The sequence below is a fragment of the Xenopus laevis genome, chromosome 5S, assembly GCF_017654675.1.
Source record: "Xenopus laevis strain J_2021 chromosome 5S, Xenopus_laevis_v10.1, whole genome shotgun sequence".
Classification (NCBI taxonomy): domain Eukaryota; kingdom Metazoa; phylum Chordata; class Amphibia; order Anura; family Pipidae; genus Xenopus; species Xenopus laevis.
This window is the reverse complement of record NC_054380.1, coordinates 65,590,936-65,615,801: the sequence shown is the minus strand read 5'-3', so window position 1 is coordinate 65,615,801 and position 24,866 is coordinate 65,590,936. Positions and strand designations below refer to the sequence as shown.

General features: G+C 36.7%; 1 protein-coding gene across 1 annotated transcript in view; it reads right to left on the bottom strand.

The window, feature by feature from the left end:
- The window catches only part of LOC108717949 (all trans-polyprenyl-diphosphate synthase PDSS2), a 137,516-nt gene that overhangs the window by 41,457 nt on the left and 71,193 nt on the right, over positions 1–24,866 (bottom strand). Inside the window, exons 4-5 of the mRNA XM_018265407.2 lie at positions 18,001–18,199; positions 3,418–3,492 (exon numbers count right to left, since the gene is read on the bottom strand). Coding sequence (XP_018120896.1) covers positions 3,418–3,492; positions 18,001–18,199 — 274 coding nt within the window. The remainder of the gene's footprint in view (positions 1–3,417; positions 3,493–18,000; positions 18,200–24,866) is intronic.

Below are 24,866 nucleotides of genomic sequence, written 5' to 3'. Positions count from 1 at the left end.
CTTCGATCGAACGATAACGATAAACGATAAAATCCTTCGAATCGAACGATTCGAAGGATTTTAATCCAACGATCGAAGGAATATCCTTCGATCAAAAAAAAGTTAGCCAAGCCTATGGAGAAATTCGAAGTTTTTACCTTCGAATCCTTCACTCAAAGTTAGTGAATCGGCCCCTTGATGTTTTGTGAATGTAGCCTTCAATTGTACAGTGTTCATGCCACAAAAATATGTTTTAAGTGTTTAGTTTATATTGGCTTTTAGACAGGGTCCAGTTTACCTGGTTATTGGTCGTTTTTGTATGTAATCTACATGGACAATGAATTCACCCATTTATGGTACAGCGCTGCAGAATATACAAATATGTTTATAATAATAATTCAAAATTCTGTGCTTGTGTTTTCATTTTCTACACAGTTAAAAGCTTTACAGAGATCTTCTAGGAAAGCACCTTAAGGAAGACATTTTTGGTTTTATAAATTCATTAATCTGCTTCTCTGATGTTTTTTTCCATTGTAGACTGAATGACTGCAATTGTTACATTAATCTTCTCAACCTATCGGACAGTTCACTACATGCAGCTGATTTTGTCTAAATGCCAACTGATGGAGTGTGGCTGCTTTTGTCTCTCTGGTAAATGACACAGTATACTGTATGGCACTTTCTTTCTGTCTTGCAGTTGATTTAACTGCACTCTGGAAACTGATGGTGCATGGCTGTTTTTGATCTTTTTGCAACTGATGGTGTGTTTGTTTTTTTGGCTCAATTCATACTTGGCAGTAGACAAAGTTGCAGACTTTGGCAAATGGCTGTGTGTGGCCACAAACTCTCCCTTTGTGACAGTTTGTAGGGTATATGTCTGTGTATACGCAGTAAAGGCAGACACATAGTTACATAGTCAAATCAATTGAAAAAAGACAAAGTCCATCAAGTTCAACCCCTCCAAATGAAAACCCAGCACCCATACACACACCCCTCCCTACTTTCACATAAATTATATATAACCTTTTAACCGCTAAAGCCAACAATCATTTCTCACTACTAATACTGCTTGATCTCTCAGACGCGTTTGACACTGTAGATCACCCTCTCCTCCTCCAGTCCCTCCATTCACTTGGCCTTCGTGACACAGCCCTGTCCTGGTTCTCTTCTTACATCACCAATCGTTCCTTTAGTGTCACCTACAATGGAGTAGCATCTTCTCCCCTACCTCTTTCTGTTGGAGTTCCTCAAGGGTCCTGGGACCATTACTATTCTCCATCTATACTTCCTCCCTCGGCAAATTAATCAACTCGTATGGTTTCCACTACCACCTCTATGCTGACGATACTCAGATCTATCTCTCATCTCCTGATCTCAACCCAGAACTCCTAACTCGCGTCTCCTCCTGCCTGTCCGCTATCTCTACCTGGATGTCGCAACGCTACCTTAATTTTAACCTCTCTAAAACTGAAATGGTTCTCTTTCCTCCAACTAACACCAGTAACATCCCGGAAGTATCCATCATAGTTAATAATTCCACTATCAACCCCTCTCCCCAAGCCCAGTGCCTTGGGGTTATCCTAGATTCTGCTCTGTCATTCACTCTTCATATCCAGTCACTTATTAAATCATGTCACTTCCACCTATGGAAAATATCCAAAATACGATCATTTATCACCCAAGAAGCTGCCAAAATTCTTATTCACTCTCTCATCATATCACGTCTAAACTACTGTAACTCTCTTTTAATTGGCCTTCACCTCTCCAGTTCCTAACGAACACTGCTGCGAGGCTCATACACCTCAGCAACCGCTCCTCCTCTGCCTCGCCATTCTGTCAATCCCTGCACTGGCTTCCGTTACCTTTCAGAATCAAATTCAAATTAATTAACTCTGCCCCACCCTACATCTCTGAACTCATCTCTATATACTCACCCAACCGCTTACTACGCTCCTCTACTGACCTGCGGCTCAACTCTTCTCTCATTACCTCCTCACATGCTCGCATTCAAGACTTTGCAAGGGTTGCACCCCTCCATTGGAACTCTCTCCCACGGTCTGTCTGACTTTCTCCCAACCTTTCTGCTTTCAAGAAATCTCTTAAAACGCACTTCTTTCGAGAAGCCTACCCTCACTCTGCTTAACTACCAAACGCAACACCAAATACAGTACCACATTTCTTTAGAGTGTATGCCTAGAGGTGTTGCGTTTGGTAGGCCTTCCTCACCTTTTTGTACCGGTATTGATTGTGATGTATGTAACTCCATATGTTCTATGTATATAATTCATGTGATTTAGTTGTATAACCACATTTACTTTACAGTGCTACGCAATATGTTAGCGCTATATAAATTCATGTTAATAATAATAATACCCATATCTATACTAACTATAGAATTTAGTATCACAATAGACTGATATTATGGGGCAAATTTACTTACCTCCGAAATTGCGCCAGCTTCGCTGACATCGCAACACTTTGCCAGGCGTAGATTCGCCAGGACAAAGCTAATTCACGAAAATCCGAAGTTGCGTCCAGGGTTCCAAACGCTTGCAAATTTGCGCTAGTGATAATACGATAGGCAGTTCGAAGTTAGCCTAGTGATGCCTAATTAGCATATGGCGTGTAGTTAAAGTAAAATGGACGTATATGTTGCAGTAACTACATTACACTACACAAGGCCAGGGAAGCTTAAAATAAAATATAGTGTTATATTGCCTTACCCATGTGCCCACTGTATAGTTTAGGTGCCATATGTTAGGAAATGTAGGGGGGAAGGAGGGAGCCCAAAAACAAATTTACGATCTTTTTCAGCCCATCACCCTGTAAAAGGTAAAAGACAGCAGCGTTTTTTGGGACTTTTTTTTTGAGGAACTCCTATCTACTCTATTGCACTTCGCCTGGTCTGAGGTGGCGAAGGGAAGTCTGGGAAGGGAATTTTCATCTATCCAAGAAATCATCCAAGCTACTCCTCAAGCCATTAACAGAATCAGACATCACATCATCACCTAGCAGTGCATTCCACAACCTCACTGTCCTCACTGTAAAGAACCACCTAAGTTGCTTCAAATGAAAGATCTTTCCTTCTAGTCTGAAGGGGTGGCCTCTGGTACAGTGATCCTCTCTATGGGTAAAAAGGTCCCCTGCTATTTGTCTATAATGTACTTGTAAAGTGTAATATGTTCCCTCGCAAGCGCCTTTTTTCCAGAGAAAACAACCCCTACCTTGACAGTATACGCTCATAATTGAAGTCTTCCATCCCTCCAACCAGTTTAGCTGCACGTCTCTGCACTCTCTCCAGCTCATTTATATCCCTCTTAAGGACTGGACACATTTATACAGTCTTCAGAAATCAATTATACTGCTGCTGTTAAGACTTTTAGTATTAATAGGAAGTGTTTTATATCTTATACAGTGATATAATATAAGTAGTCTTACCTCTGGCATATAAGAATTTTCATAGTATATTCCTTTTACCATGTCACCTATGGTACTAGATATGATCTCCACAACCTAAAATAAAGCAATAAATCATTTTAGCAACCACTTTTTTTTTATATATGAGTTATACAAATAGCATCATTTAGGGGAATATATTATAGATTGAACCCCTTCATTTATGAATCACTTTCCTCTCAGTGTTTCATAAATTGGGACATTGTTAGAAAAAAACACATATCAATCAGTGAGAATTTATTGGACCGTTTTATACAGTTGTACATTTTCATTTCAATGTGGTGTAAAGCAGCTCAGCAGTGGTACTAAGCACTAACACTCATCTGATTTGTTAATTCGAGATGCTAAACTTGCCCATGGAATTTTGAGTCGGACAATTATGTTTACTAGTAAATCGAAAATGGATTTCCCCAAGTGATACATTTTTTTGTTGGAGCATCGACTTAATTTTCAGCTACAATGTTAACACTTAGGTCATTGCAACTATAAAAAAGCACATTTGCTTTGATGTAGCAGCAAGCCAAAGCATTGCTATCAGAAGGCGTTAAGCCTTGGTGGCTTTCATTTTACTATGGTCTAAATAAAAATATCTTGTTTGGATCCATACACTAGACCTCACATATATCTTCTGTTTAAGTTGAATTATTGTAAACATTTACCTTATTTGGTAAATTTAACACACTGCCTCCAACACATCTCACACACCTTAGGCAAACAATGGCTCCCATGGCCCTGCTCTGTATCGGTAATACACAGAAGTTGGGAATCCTTAATAAATGGCTGTGTTACTGTTACAGTTCTATTATAAAGCCTCTAAAGGTATACACGGTTAGCATTGCTAACCTGAAATGTTTAGGTGCCTGGCTTCTACAGTGTGAGGCATACACAAACAACAGTTTTATGTGATTCACTTCCTATAAAAGATATGAAGGTTGTTTATGTTTGGGAACAGGAAATGTAAAAAGGAACACAAAAATAATGCACATCTAGCCTCACAACAATTTACCATCGCCACCATTTAAGTAGAAAAGAAGTGCAAGCAAGTGAAAAGTCAAAATTAAAAAAAAAAACCTTACAAATATAATTCATTTCCAAAGCTTCTTAGTTTACATTCATCTGCCATCTAATAGTAAGCTTCTCTTTTAAATAGTAAATAAAGTCAGCGTGACTATGAAAATTAGGTTAGTGGTAGCCATCTTTTTCATAACCTTGATAAGATTTGACACCAACAGTAAAAAAGTGGGCAAATCAAGGCACACATCATTTATGTATAAAAAGCTATTGTGGGCAAATAAAAGATGACAGACAAACCATTACTGTCTGTTCACATGGAAGTAGAGAAGGCAATATTTAAATAAATGCTGAATGTAGTAGTCAGAATTCCTCCAGGCAACTCCATCTGTTTTAGAATGAATATAAGAGGTATTATATGCTGCAGGGAGAAAAAAGCCATCTGAAGATCATTTGCTGCCTTCTGTGCTCTCAATGATAACATATTACAACCCTTCATTGTTCTATAAAACATTAGTTTCACAAAGCCATAAATGTACATAAAAATACCAGAGGCAGGTACAGTATATATTACTCTACACCATCAAGAAATGATTTAGGAATGACTTACCCCCTCCCTAAAAAATGTTAGTGTTATTTTACACCTTTCGCCAATACATGAGATTAATAATTCTTCAGCAAAAGTGACCTCAATTCATCCCATCCCAACTGTTTTATACATTATGAATATACAGATTCTGATTGGTGTTCTATAACACAATTAGGTGCAGCAAAGTTTTGGGGGTCATACCAACATACCAGCACTAAAGCCGGTTTATAGTTAAAAGCTACTATTCTAAATGTAAATGATGCATCAGGAAGCAAAGCCAAGTTCCGTTAAAGTTACTTCACCTGACCTGAAATTATTTGTTGACTTAAAATACATTTTCTATTACAAATTATTGTCCGAAAAATTGCTTAAAACAAACGTGAATATGAGATATATAAAAAAAATAATAATTTACCAGACACAAGCAAGTACGATCTGCTTAAAAATATACAAGTCAGATGCCTCACAGTTTTGTCAGGGGTATACCAGCCAAAAATAATGGGAAACCTAAAGTTGCAGAACATTTCAATTCACAGAACCTTAAAAATGACACTGGTGAGCATATGAAGATTGAAAAAACATGCAGACCATGAAAATTGGTCAAATACAAAGAATTATGCAATGATCATTGGTGATCAGGACAAAAAAGGCTATTTGTGGAAAGAACACTTCCTCAGAAATACACATCCACATTTCATTTTGTAAGGCTGGGATATAAGAAGACCATAAACTTTCCCCAAATGGCTTTCTTTGATATTGCTCTTAAAAAAAAAAAAAAAAAAAAAAAGAGCATGCCAGTCCCTGCAGCTTCTAGCTATAGTGTATATTAAGAGTGAGTGTAGGACTGGCCAGATATGGGATGACTTTGACATAGTTGGCCAGCTTAAATATATTACAATATATGGACAACAAAGGATGGGTTCAGCACTATGCGCGCTCATCAAAAATGTGGCTTTATTGTAGCAAACAATGTGACAAAAGTTGGCAAGTAACCGTGCAAATCAGCCTACACATTTCGTGCCTATGACTACCGGCACTTCATCAGAGCTTTACAATAAACCACATTTTTGATGAAGAATACAAGCCTCTTACTTCTATCTGGCTGAGCGCCCATAGCGCTGAACTCATCCTTTGTTGAGTGCGGAGGACCTCTTGTATTTGTAAATAAGGAAACCCATGATGACGGGATTTTTTTTTTTTTGGAGTCGCTTAAATAGATGTAAAAATTATAGATTTAAAAGAATCTGAAGTCACTAAATGATGAATGCTTTAATGATTTCTTCTTCTGCAGAAAACTTTTGACAATCATGATTACTTGAACTAAATCAAATTTAGATACAAAGTGTAGATTACAAAGAAAATTCTTCAAAAAGCCGCATCTGTTATCCACAATGCTCTCTTTGCAGTCAAGAAAGTGGATCGTCAGCAAGGACCAAGGCAGCTTCAATCACTAAATTCACATAAGTAAGAATAGTAAGATCACATGGAATTTCTTCTTACATCCAGATGCCTTGAACTAAAGTCATCCATTCTACCATCAGCCCTCTAAGCTCCATGTTGTTTCCTCTCAATGAATGATGTCAGACTTGGTGAGTGGGGCAAAGTCCTGACTGGTTAAGGCACATATTACAATTCTCCTTTGGCCTATCTTGACCTTACCCCAACCATATACCCTTGTTACTTCTGAGACTGGACTTGGAGAATCTGTTTCGGTAATAATTTTTTTTTTAATTTGATCAAAGACTACCTGCTTTATTTTTCTGTTAGCTTTCATATTCTATGTCATATTGCGAACTGGAGCACACGGAGCATGTGCATGTCACAGATACTCCTTATAAAATAAGATGGGAAACGCCTAGGCCTTGAAAATTACTACTATAGAGATGCTGAGCCTTTGGGGCTGGTTCAGTAGGTTCAATATATAAAATATGGTATTCATATTCATTACATTTGTTTTTAGGGTTTAATTATCATTTAATCATAGTGTGTTTGAATGCAATAGGGACCTTAAATTGTAAACTCCACTGGGCAGGGACGGAGTGAAAAATGTATAATTTCTGAAATGTGTAGGCGCAATATAAATAACAGGAAATAAAAAAATAATAAATATAAAATCAGGCTAAGTCTGTACACCTTTTCTGAATGCAGGATTTATATCACATTTCTAGAATACATGACCATCATGCCAGACAAGAGGGAGCCTTGAAAGATTAAAAATAATCACTGGTGGCAGTTTAAATTAGGTTTAAAATGCAATGTCAAATTTGGAAAAAACAACGCTCCCTCTCTAATTCCTTCATGGAATCAAGAGCAAAAAATTTTTTTTGTGCACACATTTTAAACTTCAAATAATCAAGTTTATCTTCACTATTCCTCTCCCAGCATCTGTTTCTCCTCATTATGTCTTCATTCAGGAGTTGGGTGTTAGATGAATGATCCAATATATCTTAATAGGGGGGCTCCTTTTGCCTAGAAGATGTATTAGAGCTCACTCTATTAAAATCACCAGACATCCGGTCTCTCTATATGCAGAATTTATGCAAAAGGCAGTTATTTTTGTTTGATTTTGTTTGTACTGGAATCAGTTATTTGAGTGCGCTCGAATACATCTTTTTGAGGTTTTTTTAATTTTTTTTACAAATTGTCAGTAAAAACTCAAAATTTTTGAGGTTTTAGAGGTATTTGTTCAGATCATTCAGCACTTTTTTGTTCATACTTTTTATAATCTGAACTTTTGATAAATTCAATGACAATCGTAGTTGCAATCGTGGTGAGTTTGCAAGTTTAGTAATGGTTTCCAAAACCTCTAAAAACCACTAATTTGACCTCTAATAAATAATCCTCCGTGTGTTTAGTAATTTCCTGACACATTAAAGGTTTAGATATGACCTGGCCTTACAGCTGTGCCTCAGATAAACCTTCTCTTTCACTCTTGTTTCAGAAGTGTAAATTAAAGAATGTTCAATTATCAATGTGTTTCAAGCCTTAAAATCTGGAAATAATTAAATTAGAGCATAGTCCCTGTGTCGCCATAATGACAGAAAACAGAACAGTAACATATGCCATATACAAACAAATACAACAAGGGCTAAAACCTTACAAGCCCATTAGTTCCCAGTCACTGTTAATGACACATAATGAGCAGTGCTTCATAAAGAAATCAACACATTTTGATTTAAATAGAGGTTGTCTTCTATGTTGCAGCAATTAAATTCCCAATAGGCCATCACTAGTGTTGAAGTCATCAATCATGTAACTGAATACAAGAACGAAATTTAACACATCTATGCTGAACCTCTAGTTCCTGTAAGTTCTACAAGTTATGCAATTTCAATAGCCTATAAGTTCAAGTTTTTAATCATTGTGATAGCCCCAACCAACACTTGCCATATACGGAAAGCGGACATCCTTGCACTGTATACAGAAGGCTGCTAGACACAGGAAATCTACAGCGTGTAGATTTTAATACGCAGCATCTATACTTTATGATGATTAGAACATTAGACAAAATGAATGACCATTCTTATGGAAGATGAAATCCTCATTCTGATTATATCCTTTAAACAACTCAATTTACATATATCTTATAACAGACTTCTTACAGGGATATACAAATTAACAACAACAAAAAATTTGTCCAACCAAAAAAAACATCTTCCATCACAATTATAAATACCCCCACTGGCCCACTGATAACATCAGTAAGTGAAAGCAACCATATCCCCTACATAATAAAAGTACAATGTATTGTGTATAAATGTTTCTTTAAATATGCTTTCATGACAGATAAACACAAAATAAATCAATTAAAAATATCTGCGGTTGCCCGTAATTTCAATATGCCAGTATATCTCCAGGCTATCCCTTGAGCTGCTTTCAAAGTTTTTCATTCCTAAATGTTTAATTTCCTATGTGAGCACTTCTGAGGATATCTGATCCTCAGTCTTTGCTTCCTATAACTGTGCCTAGTTCTGATTGAATTAAGGTATTTTGTTTCAGTCTTTATCTTTCTCGTAATTGAAGACATCAATCTGAAGGATGTAGCCCTAAACAACCCCTATACTTTTCAGTATTGCAGTCCGCCTTTATTTGATAATAAAACTTCCTAAAAACCTATTGTGTTACATTTATTCACTTCTAGATTTTTTTGATTATTTTCATTAACACATTATCTGCTGAGTGGGCCCTACAATTCATTGGGAGTCAATGACTGAAAGTAATGCACAGCACCAAACCACAGACTAATTTGCTCTGTTTGCTGATGCCGCATAAGAAAATTAGAAATTCCTTTTCTTAATCATGTTGATCTGCTGTGTAGCTGATCCTATTCTATCCCCAAATACATGTAACAGGATACACTGGAAATATTGCTGTCACAGGATTCCAGCTGAAACATAAAGACGCTGTACCTACAGTGTTACCAGATGTGTTGAGTTATGGGGAAAAGAAGTAAAATAAGGGTCTTTTATTCTCTGTTTCCCCCATAAAGTATGAGATAAGATCATTTTCCCAAATCCTAGCAACTATTGGTCTTCAAGTGGCTGAGCTGAAACTAAATGCCATGAATCAGATTGAATAACGGTTTATACAAGTATCCCAAGAATACTCTGACAGTGTATACCCATCATACAGATCAATCGCTCATGGACTAAAAGCAAATTCACTCAAATAAAATCCTGGTTTGGGTAGCAATTTAAATCCTGAGACTGGTACTGGTAATATGAAGAGGAGGGAACAAAGACACCGAGTCCTGCTCTAAATGTCAAAGTGATAGAATGAACTTTTAACAATGCATTTAGCTGAGGATATGCAGCTTCTGTTCCTCATCTACTGAAACCGGAGACAGCACAGATTCTGTTGCTCCTACAAGCAATCACCAGAAGGATACACTCATTTTCTAACATAAAAACGGAATTATAATGGCAATTATCACAGTATGCGGAATGCCAGTGGCTTAAGCTGTATATAACTTCATAATTATATTTTATTATATTATTTTTATTATGTATTTTATTCAGTGCATATAAGAGGAGGTCATGCCCATGAATCACTTCTACTATCCACGGCCATTTGGAGCAAGACCCATTTCTCCTTTCCATGTACTGATACAACAAGGCAACTTTGAACTAACCACACAGTAACCCTCCTTCCTTAAGGGGCACATATAACAATCAGATTAGTTCTCTGAAAACGGTTATGTTGGAAGGTTATCTCTGAAAATTACATTTTCATCAAGGGAAGGGAATGATTGCTACATAGAACACATCTAAGGATACAAACTGTGCAATTTTCAGTGCTGTGCCATGTGTCTACTCCCAAAGTTTAAAACTTTGATCTGAAAAGTACAGTACAGGTCGTACATGCGACCTGTTATCCGGAATGCTTGGGACCTGGGGTTTTCCGGAAATCATATCTTTATGTAATTTGGATCTTCATACCTTAAGTCCACTAGAAAATTATGTAAACATTAAATAAATCCAATAGATTGGTTTTTGCTTCCAATAAGGATTAATTATAGCTTAGTTTGGATCAAGTACAAGCTACTGTTTTATTATTACAGAGAAAAAGGAAATCATTTTTAAAAATTTGGATTATTTGGATAAAAGGAGACATCCTTTTTATAATTTGGAGCATTCTGGATAACGGGATTCTTGATAACAGATCCCACACCTGTTATTTACTAAAGAAGCAGGCAAATGGAGTTTTGACCTTTATTTTTTTTCCTATGGAAATATTGTATTTAGTTAAACATGTTACATTTGGTAAGGTTTTCTGTTTTAACTATACTTTAGAATGATTATTTACTACAGTCTTATATTTTACAGCATCTTTAAGTTATTACAAAACTTTAACAATGTTTGTAACTGCTCTATAATTTAACCTTTATTGTTTTTATTATGGTTCACGGCTTACAAACGGGTAATTTAAACAATAGGTCTTGAGTCATATGCAAACAGAATTGGTGGGAGTGTTTGGTCTAAATATTTTAAGGCTTCAAATAAAATACACAGCATTCTGGGAATAACATCTGAGCAGAAGCTACAGAAAAGGCAATTCTGTTAGCTGTAAACAATCCATAAAGTGAAAACTCGCATTTGCTATGACAGATACTTAAATCAGCCTCCTTATTGCAATAAATAACAACAAATTGATTTGTGGATGAAATCAGCTGAAGTTGGACAGCATTAAATTGCCTTTGATGATGTCTTCAAGTGGTTTTAAATTTTCCATACATTCTGTTTAGCTGAGTCAATATAACTGCTACTTAGAAGCTGACAGGCGGCATTGACAAAACACCAGCTTGCACTGCAGCACCAGCCTCACACTTCATTCCTGATAAATGTCTAATGCTGGTTATTATAATGAATAATAAATAAAAGGTCCTATAGTACAAAAGCAATGGTGTGTTCATGGTTTGTGTTTCCATTATGCTTGGTAAGAATCTCCTACTTCTTTCTGGAAAGGGTACTGTTGTCACAATGCCTCAATTTCAATGGTCAATTTCTTCTGGCAGTGAAGTGGCTTTCTCCAATAATACTATGTAATTTTATTGGAGGTTGAAACATTTGATTTGCATGTTGGGAATTCATTGGGAGCTAGCAAGATTGCTAGCAAGAAGTGGGGGAAAGTATTTCACATTGCTAGGTAGGTTTGTTCTTCCATTTAGTTCCTTAAAATGAGAATTAAATATGGGGTATGTAGAGAGCTTTCCTTCTCAGGATATTTATTAGAGCCTGGGTGCCCATTCAGTGGAAAGGCTGTGCCACTGGCCCTGCCAAGAATATGCACAGTGAGCCCAGCCATAAGCGTAAGCAAGACAATGCAGTTACAACAGCTGCAGGCTGTTGAGAAAGAATTAACTTTATTATCCACGAGAGCTTCTGATTAAGTACATAATGAAATAGCAGCATGCAACATTGCATTGTCTATTCTATAATAACAAAGACTTAACAGGAAGGTGGAAGCATGTAAGCAACTGTCTAAAAATAAAAACAAACAAACATTGTTGTTCCCAATGCCATGCTGACAGAAGATTTACAGAAGAGGACACAATCATGCTGTGATTTATTATCAGTGTTGCATGTAAAGAAAAGGCTATGGCAATATTAGTAGGATGTCAGAGTCCTGGACAGCCCTCCTAATGTTTCATGGTTAGATTCACAAAAGTAAAATTTGTTAGCCATCATATTCTAAAGCCCACAAGGAAGATTGGTCAAAGTACTAACTGAATTATAAGTTTTCCTTGTAATTGCAGACTTCACTGTCCATAGTTAGTACTTGCCTTTTCAAAATTCACACTATTGTGAGTCTCTAATGTAATCCGCAGAAAACAGTAAACAACTAACTTAAAATAACAAACAGTTGGGGTCCTACCGTTTTTTAACTATATTTTTTATACTGAAATCATCCTAAAAACAGAAGTTCATTTCTATTCTCCTGGATTACTAACAAAATAAGTATTAGCCGACCCTTTCTCTTGAGACTCACTTGTTAGTAGAGCACACACATTAGTACCCATCTCTAGCGCTTTGGCCACATTGAGATTTGGTGCATCCCCACTATATATAAGGGACTTACATTATTTATTTTTGCTCGTGTTGGTTTACTCTGGCTCATCTGGTTCCTTCTTTGGGTAGGAATGGTTTGTAAACTCAACAGGCTTAGAATGTGTTGGTGCTATGCATATGATGGGTAATAATTCTAAAAATTAATTTGATCAAATTAGCAGCCTTCCGAATAAATATGAAAGTGCATGCATGTTAGATTGGTTATCCATCTTTGAATAAAATGAAGGGTCTTTTCTGGAACACATTGTGAAAAGCTCTCATGAGTAGGGCATTTATTCTAATGAAATGTTTGTACAGGTATGTGATCTGTTATCCAGAATGCTCGGGCCTGGGGTTTTCGGATAACAGATATTTCCGTAATTTGGGTCTTCATACCTTAGTCTACTAGAAAATCATATAAACATTAAATAAACCCAATAGGCTGGTTTTGCTCTAGATAAGTATTACTTGGATCTCAGTCTGGATCAAGTGCAAGATACGGTTTTACTATTAAAGAGAAAAAGTAAATATTTTTAAAAGTTTGGATTATAAGGAATCTATGGCAGACAGCTATTCTGTAATTTGGAGATTTCTGGATAAGGGGTTTCCAGATAATGGATCCCATACCTGTATGTGTAAACTATGCCTGTGCTGCACGAGAAGATTGTGCTATATAACTAAAAACACCATATTTCTTATACCAACCGCTACAATTATGCTGAATGTAGGTCAAGCATAAAGAATTTCTGCTTAGTGCCTCTGCTAATAGGGAAAATGAAGTGGGTACTTTACTGTACTTATAATTATCTCCCATTATTTATATACACCAACATATTTTGCAGCACTTTTACATTCTTATATCGATCTCCGCTTCTCTCTGTGTAGCTGCACTCAGGCGGAAGCTAAGCCTATAGATGTAGAAAAACGCAGACCCGCTTCTCTCTGGCTGCCTAAAAACCACAAGCGGAGTGCAGCGGAGCCATTGTTCTTCGTCACCAAGCAGCTAATTTTTTTGGTCAAGTGGCCATTAATGTGTTAATCACAGCTAGTCTGCAAAACACCCCGTTTAGAGCTTTCCTGCAAAACACCTCCACTGTTGTTTATACTGCCAATTTCCACATACATTTAAATGGCATAATCCTGGGATAAAATGGTAGAAAATGTGAAGATCCCATTAGTCTATTAACTTCAAAAGGATATTAACTTAAAAAAAAACATTTGGGCTAAATGTTTAACATACAAAAGTGTGCAGAGAACAGTGTAATTAGCAGAATTATGAACATGTTATTTGTGTTATTTAAAAATCAAAGTGCTACCTAAAGCAATTATTTTTATCCTTCTAATATCTACAGTAAAAAGCCTCAGGGAAAGTAATTGACTTTGCTAATTTTACCAGTGGCAATTATAAAATAGCTTTGCCTTTCATTATGGTTCTGAATATCCACAGCTAATAGTCAGTCCCAAGAGTACTACAAAAAAGGACTGCAGCAGTGAGCACACGTTTATTAGTAATGTAACCCCATAAAACACTACTTTGAACTCAAGTGTCCAGAGATTAACTACACAGAAAAGTAAGTTTTGCATTTACATTGTGCCATGCGATTATGCCAAGCAATAACAACAACTATATAAACAACTAAACCTAGTAGTGACCAGAAGAATCATTTTTAACAACCTGCAAAGCATTTGCTTACATTCAAAATCTATTTATTTATGCCATTCACGGGCACTAAGGGGAATATGGATTGTATCGTACTTCCTTAGACAAGAAAATTAGATTGTGATCTTTTCAGAGCTGGGGGAACTGTAAATTCCACAAACTGCACAGCAAACATAATAAAATATCACTTATCCAAAACAATCATTAAATATGTATGTCTGTGTATATTCAACATAACTGCTTCACAACTGGGACTAGCTGGTTGGTTGCAATTGCCTTACCTCTGCCTATTGTTAATGCAATAAGGGATCACTGTTTAGCACCAATGTTTCACTGCAATTAAAAGCGAGAAATTAGGTTTCAGTATTCTCAGCTGGCCTATTCACACCAGTGATGACAAGTGAAGCAGGTGTGTAACAGCCATGGGATGCAATGATCTTAAAAACAGCAATAGTGGCAGATATTGTCTTCTTAGCTTTGAGACGAAAAAATTAAACAGTAAGTACAGTGACATTATACAATAATTGAAAACTGGATTTTTTCATGCCACCTAAAAAAAGTTTGGTAACCCCTCTTACTTATTTGTTTTGTTTATCATTGGCTGAGCTTTCAAAGTAGCAACTTCCTTTTAATATATAACATGCCTTATGGAAACAGTAGTATTTCAGCAGTGACAAAGTTTATTGGATTAACAGAAAATATGCAATATGCATCATAACAAAATTAGACAGGTGCATAAATTTGGGCATCCCAACAGAGATATTACATCAATACTTAGTTGAGCCTCCTTTTGCAAATGTAACAGCCTTTAGGCGCCTCCTGTAGCCTTTGATGAGTTTCTGGATGGAAGTATTTTTGACCATTCGCCCATACAAAATCTCTCCCGTTCGGTTAAATTTGATGGCTGCAGAACATGGACAGCCTGCTTCAAATCATCCCATGGATTTTTGAGGATATTCAAGTCGGGGGACTGTGATGGTCATTCCAGAATATTGTACTTCTCCCTCTGCATAAATGCCTTTGTAGATTTCGAAGTGTGATTAGGGTCATTGTCTCATTGGAATATCCAACCCCTGCGTAACTTCAACTGATGCTTGAACATTATCCTGAAGAATTTGTTGATATTGGGTTGATTTCTTCCGACCCTCGTCTTTAACAAGGGCCCCAGTCTCTGAACTAGCCACACAGCCCCACAACATGATGGAACCTCCACCAAATCTGACAGTAGGTAGCAGGTGTTTTTCTTGGAATGCAGTGTTCTTCTTCTGCCATTCAAAGAGCTTTTTGTTATGACCAAATAACTCAGTTTTTGTCTCATTAGTCCAAAGCACTTTGTTCGAAAATGACTGTGGCCTGTCTAAATGAGCTTTTGCATACAACAAGTGACTCTGTTTGTGGCATGAGTGCAAAAAGGGCTTCTTTTTCATCACCCTGCCATACAGATGCCAGTCCTGGGTTTTACAGCAACTGTGCCTGTGGCCATCCATTTCCTGACTACATTCCTTACAATTAAAACTGACAGTTTAAACCTCTGAGATAGCTTTTTGCAGCCTTCCCCTAAACCAGGGGTGCCCAAACGTTTTGCAACGAGGGCCAGATTTGGTGAGTTGAAAATGTGTGGGGGCCGACCATTCAGCCCGACATTCTTTGAACCATTAACATTAAATTACAGGAATCACATAGCCGTAATATTTGGGCACATTAGTGAAATGATCTGCCACTTGGTCTATACTGCTGCCTGTGTGCTGAAGGTGTTAGCAATAGACATGTACTGGAACGTAGTGACGCCATACTTCTTTAGTTTACTGTACTGGCACGTCAGTACATCTATTGACACCTTCAGCCCTAAAGAACACAGGGTCTCTACGTGCCAGTACGTGTCTATTGCTAACACCTTCAGCACACAGGCAGCAGTATAGACCAAGTGGCAGATCATTTCACGAATGTGCCCAAATATTAATGCTATGGGATTCCTGATCATACTGTGCTGGGGGCCTCATTATTATTAATTTCATGATGGAGGCTGAGGGCCGGTGTAAATTTGAAAACGGGCCGCACTTTGGACATGCCTGCCCTAAACCATGATACTGAACAATATTTGCTTTCAGATCTTGTGAGAGTTGCTTTGAGCATCCCATGCTGTCACTCTTCAGAGGAGAGTAAAACAGAAACACAACTTGCAATTGGCTACCGTAAATACCTTTTCTCATGATTGGAAACACCTGCCTATGAAGTTCAAGTCTTAATGAGCTAATCCAACCAATTTGGTGTTGCCAATAATCAGTTGAACAGTTACATGCATTTAAATTAGCACAATTAAAAGGGTACCCAAATTTTTGCACAGCTTGTTTTTCATATTTGATTTAATACCATACAACTGAATACTGCTTCACTACAAATCTTTGTTCAGAAAACACCCCAGTACTCAGATGTTCCTGGGAAATTAAAGATATACCACTGTTATCTTTTTTGTTGAAAGTGGAGTAAATTATTATACAGGCTGAGAGGGATTCCCAAACTTTTTCATATGACTGTATGTTATAGGGGCCTCCTTTTGCCTAGAAGATGTATTAAGAGCTCACTCTATTAAAATCACCAGACATCCTGTCTCTCTACATGCATGATTTGTGCAAAAGACAGTTATTTAGTTAGATTTTGTTTGTACTAGAATCAGTTATCAGAATCAGTTATTTGAGTGAGCTCTAATACATCTGTCTATAAGATATAACTGTCAATTAATATCTGACACCCAACTCCTGCATGAAGACAGAATGAAGAGAAACAGATGCTGAGAGAGGGATTTTGAACATAAACTTGATTATTTCAGAAACGGTACTGAATTTTTAATTGGTTGTATGTAGAAAGTTTCATATGACAGCATGATGACGCTTATATTAATTTTTCATTTTTGCGATAGTTTCCCTTAAATAAGGGCTGTAATGGACACCTGTTTTTTCACAGAATAAATGACCTCACTAATTGAACTCCACACTGCTATTATTTTGAACAAGCTATTATTTTGAATACTGCAAAAGCATCAATTAATGATTCAATTACACAGAATCAGCATGCCAAGACTGTTGGAGAGAGAGAATAGATCACATACTTTGCAAAGAGGTAACATAAATCCCCCCCAAAAGGTCTTTAAAATACTACTGTTCCAAAACAGATGTTTGATTGTCTCACTGAGCAAGTTAGCTTATTGAAGGCAAGCAACTGGCCCACCAAATAATGACATTATATTTTATTATGTAAACACTAATATTAGGGGACTGTGGAGTAGTGTACAGGTACAATCTAACTCCAGGGGCAAATAGCAGGTGAGTCGGAGGACATACGTCTATCCAGGTCCCTTACTGCTGGTAACATTAATGCCCTTACCCCATCCTAATCACAGATCCCTCTCATTTGACATTTGATATTTTTGTGGAGTGATGATGATAGACATGAACCTTAAAACCTCAGCGACTAATTGGCCATGAAACTTTGTCTAGCTAAAAACATCACAAAACAAACCTTTTGGGATTATTTAGGTCAAAACGTAATTTTTCTTGTTAGTTTAGAAGAGTGGTAAAAATTACCTAATTAGGTGATAGGTTTGGCTTTTTTTTCCATATAAAGAGTCAGAAAAATGATCAAACTTTTTCTTTTTCCCTAGTGGAGCATTTGTGGGGAATATAATAAGTGATGTTTCAATTACATTTTGTAATAGCCGAAAATAGTTATCAGAAAAAATCTCAATTCCATACACCTTTTACCTTTGCATTCTGTAAATCGGCTAATCCTGTGCATGCATTTGCAAGGAGAAAGTCCCCGCTAAGAATTGCCATTTTGTTCCCGAACTGCATGTCCTTAATGGGGCCATCGCATGTCTTCAATTCGTTAATATTTACAATGCCACGGTGCACTAGGAAAGCGGTGTGGATCAGTTCTGTAATTTCAGCTAGGTTTCTTTGCCTGAAAAAAAAATTAAAAATTAATTACAGCTCTTTAATAGCATTCCTTGTTCTTGATTGCTACTACAGTCCTAATTTACTAGATCGCCAAGCAGCATTATTAAAACATAAAGAATACATACTGTATAATATTCTCAAGATTCTAAACCTATGCACATTAAAAAAAAAATTCTGACTAACATTTTTAAATGCACTTAAAGAGGTGGTTCTCCTTTAAAGGGGTTGTTTACCTTTAAGTTAACTTTTAGTATTCATGTTTTTATTTATTTAGCTTTTTATTCAGCAGTTCTCCAGTTTGCAATTTCAGCCATCTGGTTGTAAGGGTACAAATTACCCTAGTAACCATGCATTCATTTGAATAAGAGACTGAAATATAAATAGTAGAATGACTGAATAGAAATAAAAAGTATTAATAACTAAAATTGTAGCCTTACAGAACACTTGTTTTTAGATGGGGTCAGACCCCCATTTGAAAGCTGAAAAGAGACAGAAGAAAACGGCAAATAATTTAAAAAACTTTAAAAATAAATAATGAAGACCAATTGAAAAGTTGCTTAGAATTGGTCATTCTACAATATACTAAAAGTTATTCAAAAGGTGAACCACCCCTTTATGTAACTTTTATTATGTTATAGAACAACCAATTGTAAGCAATTTTTTCAATTGGTTTTCATTACTTATTTTTTATAGTTTTATAGTAATTTGCCTTTTTTTTCTGCCTCTTTGCAGCTTTCAAATGGGCATCACGGACTCCCTTCTAAAAAAACAAATGCTAAGTAAGGCTACAAATGTATTGCTATTATTACTTTTTATTACTGATCCTTCTATTCAGCCCCTCTCCTATTCATATTCCAGTCTCATTTTCAAACCAATGCATGGTTGCTAGGGTCATTTGGACCCTAGTTTACAGATTGCTTAAGATGCAAATTGAAGAGCTGAGTAAAAAGATAAATAACTCAAAAACCTTCAATAATAAAAAAATTAAAGGAACAGTAATATCAAAAAAGAAAATTTTCTAAAGTAATGAAAATATAATGCAGTGTTGCCCTGCACTGGTAAAACTGATGTGTTTGCTTAAGAAACACTACTATTGTTTATATAAATAAGCTGCAGTGTAGCAATGGGGGCAGCCATTCAAAGGAGAAAAGGCTCAGTTTACAGATAGCAAATAAGCTCTGTCTGTCCAATGGTGTTATCTGTTATCCATTGGTTAACCTGTGCCATATAGCCGTTTTTCAATTTCCGCCATTGCTCCACACCAGCTTGTTAATATGAACTATAGTAGTGTTTCTGAAGCAAACAGATCAGTTTTACCAGTGCAGGGCAACACTACATGATATTTTCATTACTTTAAAGTACTTTCATTTTTTGGTGTTACTGTTCCTTTAAAACAAATTGCAAATTGTCTCAGAATATGAATCTCTACATCATACTAAAAGTTATCTCAAAGGTGAAGAACCCCTTTAATGTTAAAGGGGACCTATCACTAAGGTTGTCACCTGGCCTGGCCTTCCTATATATTTATCTTTTTTCCCTATTAATAACATTGGTATCATTCATAATTTTTACCGGCCAGGCCGGTAAAATACCAGCCAGGTGGCAACCCTACCTATCACCCAAAGAAGAAATAATTCCAAATCCTATAATAGGATGTTAGTCAAGCAAAACAAACTTCACTTACACTATATATACTATTTAAATCTTGTTTCTTTTAGTCTTAGAATTCACAATCACAGCAACACTCTAAGGCAAGCTTTGCATCACGCCAAATTCCTGTTCATGTGCCAGAATGGGGCATCTGATGCCTATGCTCATGCATTGGCTACACAATTAGATGGTGAAGAGGGAGGGGCAATATGTGGAGTACAGGGATACCTAGGAAGTGCTGAATTGAAAGTGAAAGTAATTGCCTGTCCCGCCTCTATGCCTAAGGCATAGAGCATACCTCCCGACAAATAAAAAAACGGAAAGAGGGACATAAACCTGTGGCAAGCGCAGCGTGGCAATTTTTTTTTTACCACACCCCATAATTACCATTCCATTTTACAAAATATGTCAGGTTATGAAAAGTTAAAACTCATCTCTGGGAGTTTTAGTGCAATGTTTTATGTGTAATAACAGTTTTGCTAATCAAAGTGCATTGCCCTTTAAACTGCTAGTCTCAGTTCTCCCAAGAGACCTGCTTATCTTAACGAGTTACAATGGTTTCTTTGCTTATCTTAAATTGTTACAAAAATTCAAAATGCAGCTGCTAGCTGTTCTGGGCTCTCTGCCAGAATACCTCTTATTTTAATTAAGTTTCAGAAACTGTGTATCTTTCTCTCGAGCGCAACAGATCAAAGAGAAAGTCTGGACATTTCAGCAAGAAACCTGGGACTGAGCTGTCAAAATTGGGACTGTCCCACAGAAAATGGAACAGTTGGGAGGTATGATAGAGGAAGGGCAGGTAATATATGATTCACAGCTAAGAATTTTAATGATTAATTTGAAAATGACTTTTATTATACAGCTTTTTATGTCTGAGTGACAGGTCCCATTTAAATTTTAGTTTCAACCTTAAAAGTAGATATGATGTTATTGGTTTACAGACAGAGACCTTCTGTATGGGTCTAATTTCATAGATGCAAGACCCCACACCTGTGTTTGAACCTACTCAGAAATTTTGTTTTCCAAGAACAGGTGAAAGGGAGGGGGAGGAGAAGACAACAATATGAACATTTAAAAAAATATTTGGATGTGACAAGCCCCCTAATGTCAGAGAGCATATGTGTTGACATTTGCTACCCACAAGCCTGCATTCTTGTATTATGAGTATTTTCCCAAAAGAAAACTATCTGGTTTACAGGTATTTCATGGCTTGGGCTACAATTCAATGTATATTAAAATGGAAAGCAGAAAATCACCAAACTCATACTTCGGTACAACAAAACCTCCATGAGCAAAGCTATTACAGTGTCATGCATATATATTAGTGATGCGTAGGCCAGCGGAATTCCTGCTGGCAAAACTCTACTTCAATGTACAGTGCTACGCAATATGTTGGCGCTATATAAATACATGTTAATAATGAGATATATATATATATATATATATATATATATATATATATATATATATATATATATATATATATATATACGAAACGAAAATAGTAGCACACTCCTGGGATTTCTTCAATAAAAAATTAAGTTTATTTTGTCATAATTCCAGTAATCAACGTTTCGGCTCGTGTCCAGAGCCAAAAACACCTGGCTTGGCAGAGGTGAGTGCACAGCAAAAAGTAAGCCATTTTGCAAAAGATTCTTTAATTTTCAGTTTTAATAGCATAAACAAAATGGAAGCAAATTTTAACACCGTTGTAAGTTTAAAATCTCAAAGTACCATATTAATTTACACCCAGCGTCTGTCTTATGGATAACAAGGGGAATTTAACTTTTAATTGATGAGTTATGAGTAGAGTAGTTGTGAATTCTTATCATAAACACCTATCCTTTAATAGAGCAATTAATCACAAAAGTACTGCATTAGCACAATTACTTAATTAGTATAACAACTTAGTTAAAAAGTTTCTAAAACAATGGCTTAAACTACAAAACAGGAATGACTGCAGCAAGGTCATCTGAAAATACAAAACAATATTGTATAATGGAGAATATTTGGATTTTATAAGGTTACATATGAATAGTCTTCTAGAATAAGTATATATGTTGCGATATATATATGTTGCGATATATAGATGAACATGAGCCTTTGTCTATTATGAAGAAAATATATAAACATACATTACTATGTGCATCTAAGAATGCCCTTACTTTGAGACTTCTACAGCAGACATATTAAACTTTATATTATTTTTGGAAACCTTTTTTGTAGCAGTCAAAGCTCACCTAATTCTCATCATGATTCTGAAAAGGTAAGCCATAGTGGGCAATTTTAGTTATTCTACAAGTATTCTACGAGTGGAAGACATGATCTGGACTGCTCACTGCTGGGTTCCTAATGCACATTACAAGCAAAATAGTTTTTTAAAAAAAAAAGTAAATAAGGTGGCCAAAATCTTAAACCAATATTAAAAATAAGGTAGACAGAACTGGATTAACTACTTTCAACTGGATTAAACCCCCTTTTACATAAAGACTATTAAAGTTCCTATTAGGTGTAACATTTTACACTATAATTGTGGACAGGCATAACTGAGAAGTATTTCAGTGTTCACATGACCAGAAAGCAATGTTCTATGATGAAGAATCAGCTCTTACTCAACCTATAAAATTATATGAGTGAAAAATATACCCCCCTTTATGATGCAAGCACATTCAGTTGGGCTTAAAGTAGAAGGGAAGATAGCGAGGCAGTTTATTGTCAGTAGATTAGACAAAATAGTGCAAGCTGGAATGCTATATTGGAATGTAAATGCTGTACCATACCTGAGTAAACAACTCTAGAAGCTCTCTATTTGTTCAGGATAGCAGCTGCCATATCAGCTTGGTGTGACCACTTCCTGCACGAGTCTCTCCCTGCTGCTAATAGCTCTGGGCAGGGAGGGGGAGAGGAGCAAACTGAGCATGCCAAAGCCCAAGCCCTGGAGGTTTAAGCTGTAAGAAGGAAGTCTGATACAGAAGCCTATGTATACACAATAGAAGGAAAGGAATGCAGTGTTTCTTTTGATAGAGACTTAGAGCTGCATCACTTTAAGGGTTTACTAGTGCATTTATATAAAGCTTTCAGATGAAGCTTACTCAGTTTTAACTTTTCCTTCTCCATTAAGGAAAAAAAAGGTGCATAAAAACTATCAGACATGATTCCACAGTTTGAGGGTAGAACTCCATGAGCGATCGAATGTTGTCGTGTGGGTTAAAATATAATGGGACTGATACAAAAATCGGATGTGTAATCTACATGTAAAATTTTCCATTCGACACAACACGACTGTAGGATGTGAACGTTGCATGCTGCATCTTCATCTGACAAGATAAAAATGGATGGTGTTGGAAAGATTTTTTTCCTCATTGAAATATATTGACTATCGGATTTAAATGCATGAACTAAAGACTCCATCCAACTTATCTGTTCCGACTTTACATTATACATTCTGGAGCAGACACGTCGCTATGCGACAAAACGTATGCGACTTGTCGGATGTTCTAAAGAAACAGGAAGTGAAGGAGAAATCGCAGGTAAGAACTACATTTATCCGACACTTCCTTTCGGCACGTCGCATGCGTTTTGTCGCATAGCAACGAGTCGGCTCCAGACGCGTCGTGGAGTTCTAGTCCAAGGGCATTAGATTTTGTAGCATAATACAAAAGCTTGTGTGGTTGTGTGCGGTTGCAATCTGACCAACAAAATATGATGAAAACTGCTTGTGTAGTTCTACCCTGAAAGATAACCAATTAGTGATCAGATTTTTTCAACCAGCTGCAGGTAGAACACTGAAAGCAATCATCTAATTGGTATAAATGTGCCCAGTGTTTATAAATGACTTGTAGATTAACATTTCTCACCGCCAATTAGTCTAACATTCAACCCCACTATCACCTTGTTCCATTGTGATGTAATAGGTTCTGGGAAAAATATCCACAACACATAAATATAAGCTCAGCCAACACCAGGGTTGATCTATTAAGCACAACCGCATTAAAGGTACTTTTTCTAATAAAGCTAGTCCTTGCGCTTGTGTGTTTTTAGCACCAATGCCGACTTCTGTTCAGATGAAATGTGCATATAAGCCGAGTTTTTCAGCATCCAAAATGTGCTGAAAAAGTCTACCTCGGCTTATACTCGGGTCAGCGGTACCCGACCCGAGTAGCTGAGATTGCAGTCACTTTTAATCATTCCTATACCAACAGTTCACTTGGGGAGAGACTGCAATATCCCACAATGCCCTCTGTTGGTTATTTGAAAGAATAACAGTGCGCCCTCTGTTGGTTATATGAAAGAATAACAGTGACTGCAATATCACACAGCGCCATCTGTTGGTTATATGAAAGAATAACAGTGACTGCAATATCACACAGCGCCATCTGTTGGTTATATGAAAGAATAACAGTGACTGCAATATCACACAGCGCCCTCTGTTGGTTATATTAAAGAATAACAGTGATTGCAATATCACACAGCACCCTCTGTTGGTTATATGAAAGAATAACAGTGCGCCCTCTGTTGGTTATATGAAAGAATAACAGTGACTGCAATATCACACAGCGCCATCTGTTGGTTTTATGAAAGAATAACAGTGACTGCAATATCACACAGCGCCATCTGTTGGTTATATGAAAGAATAACAGTGACTGCAATATCACACAGCGCCCTCTGTTGGTTATATTAAAGAATAACAGTGACTGCAATATCACACAGCACCCTCTGTTGGTTATATGAAAGAATAACAGTGCGCCCTCTGTTGGTTATATGAAAGAATACAGTGACTGCAATATCACACAGCGCCATCTGTTGGTTATATGAAAGAATAACAGTGACTGCAATATCACACAGCGCCATCTGTTGGTTATATGAAAGAATAACAGTGACTGCAATATCACACAGTGCCCTCTGTTGGTTATATTAAAGAATAACAGTGACTGCAATATCACACAGCGCCCTCTGTTGGTTATATGAAAGAATAACAGACTGCAATATCACACAGCGCCCTCTGTTGGTTATATGAAAGA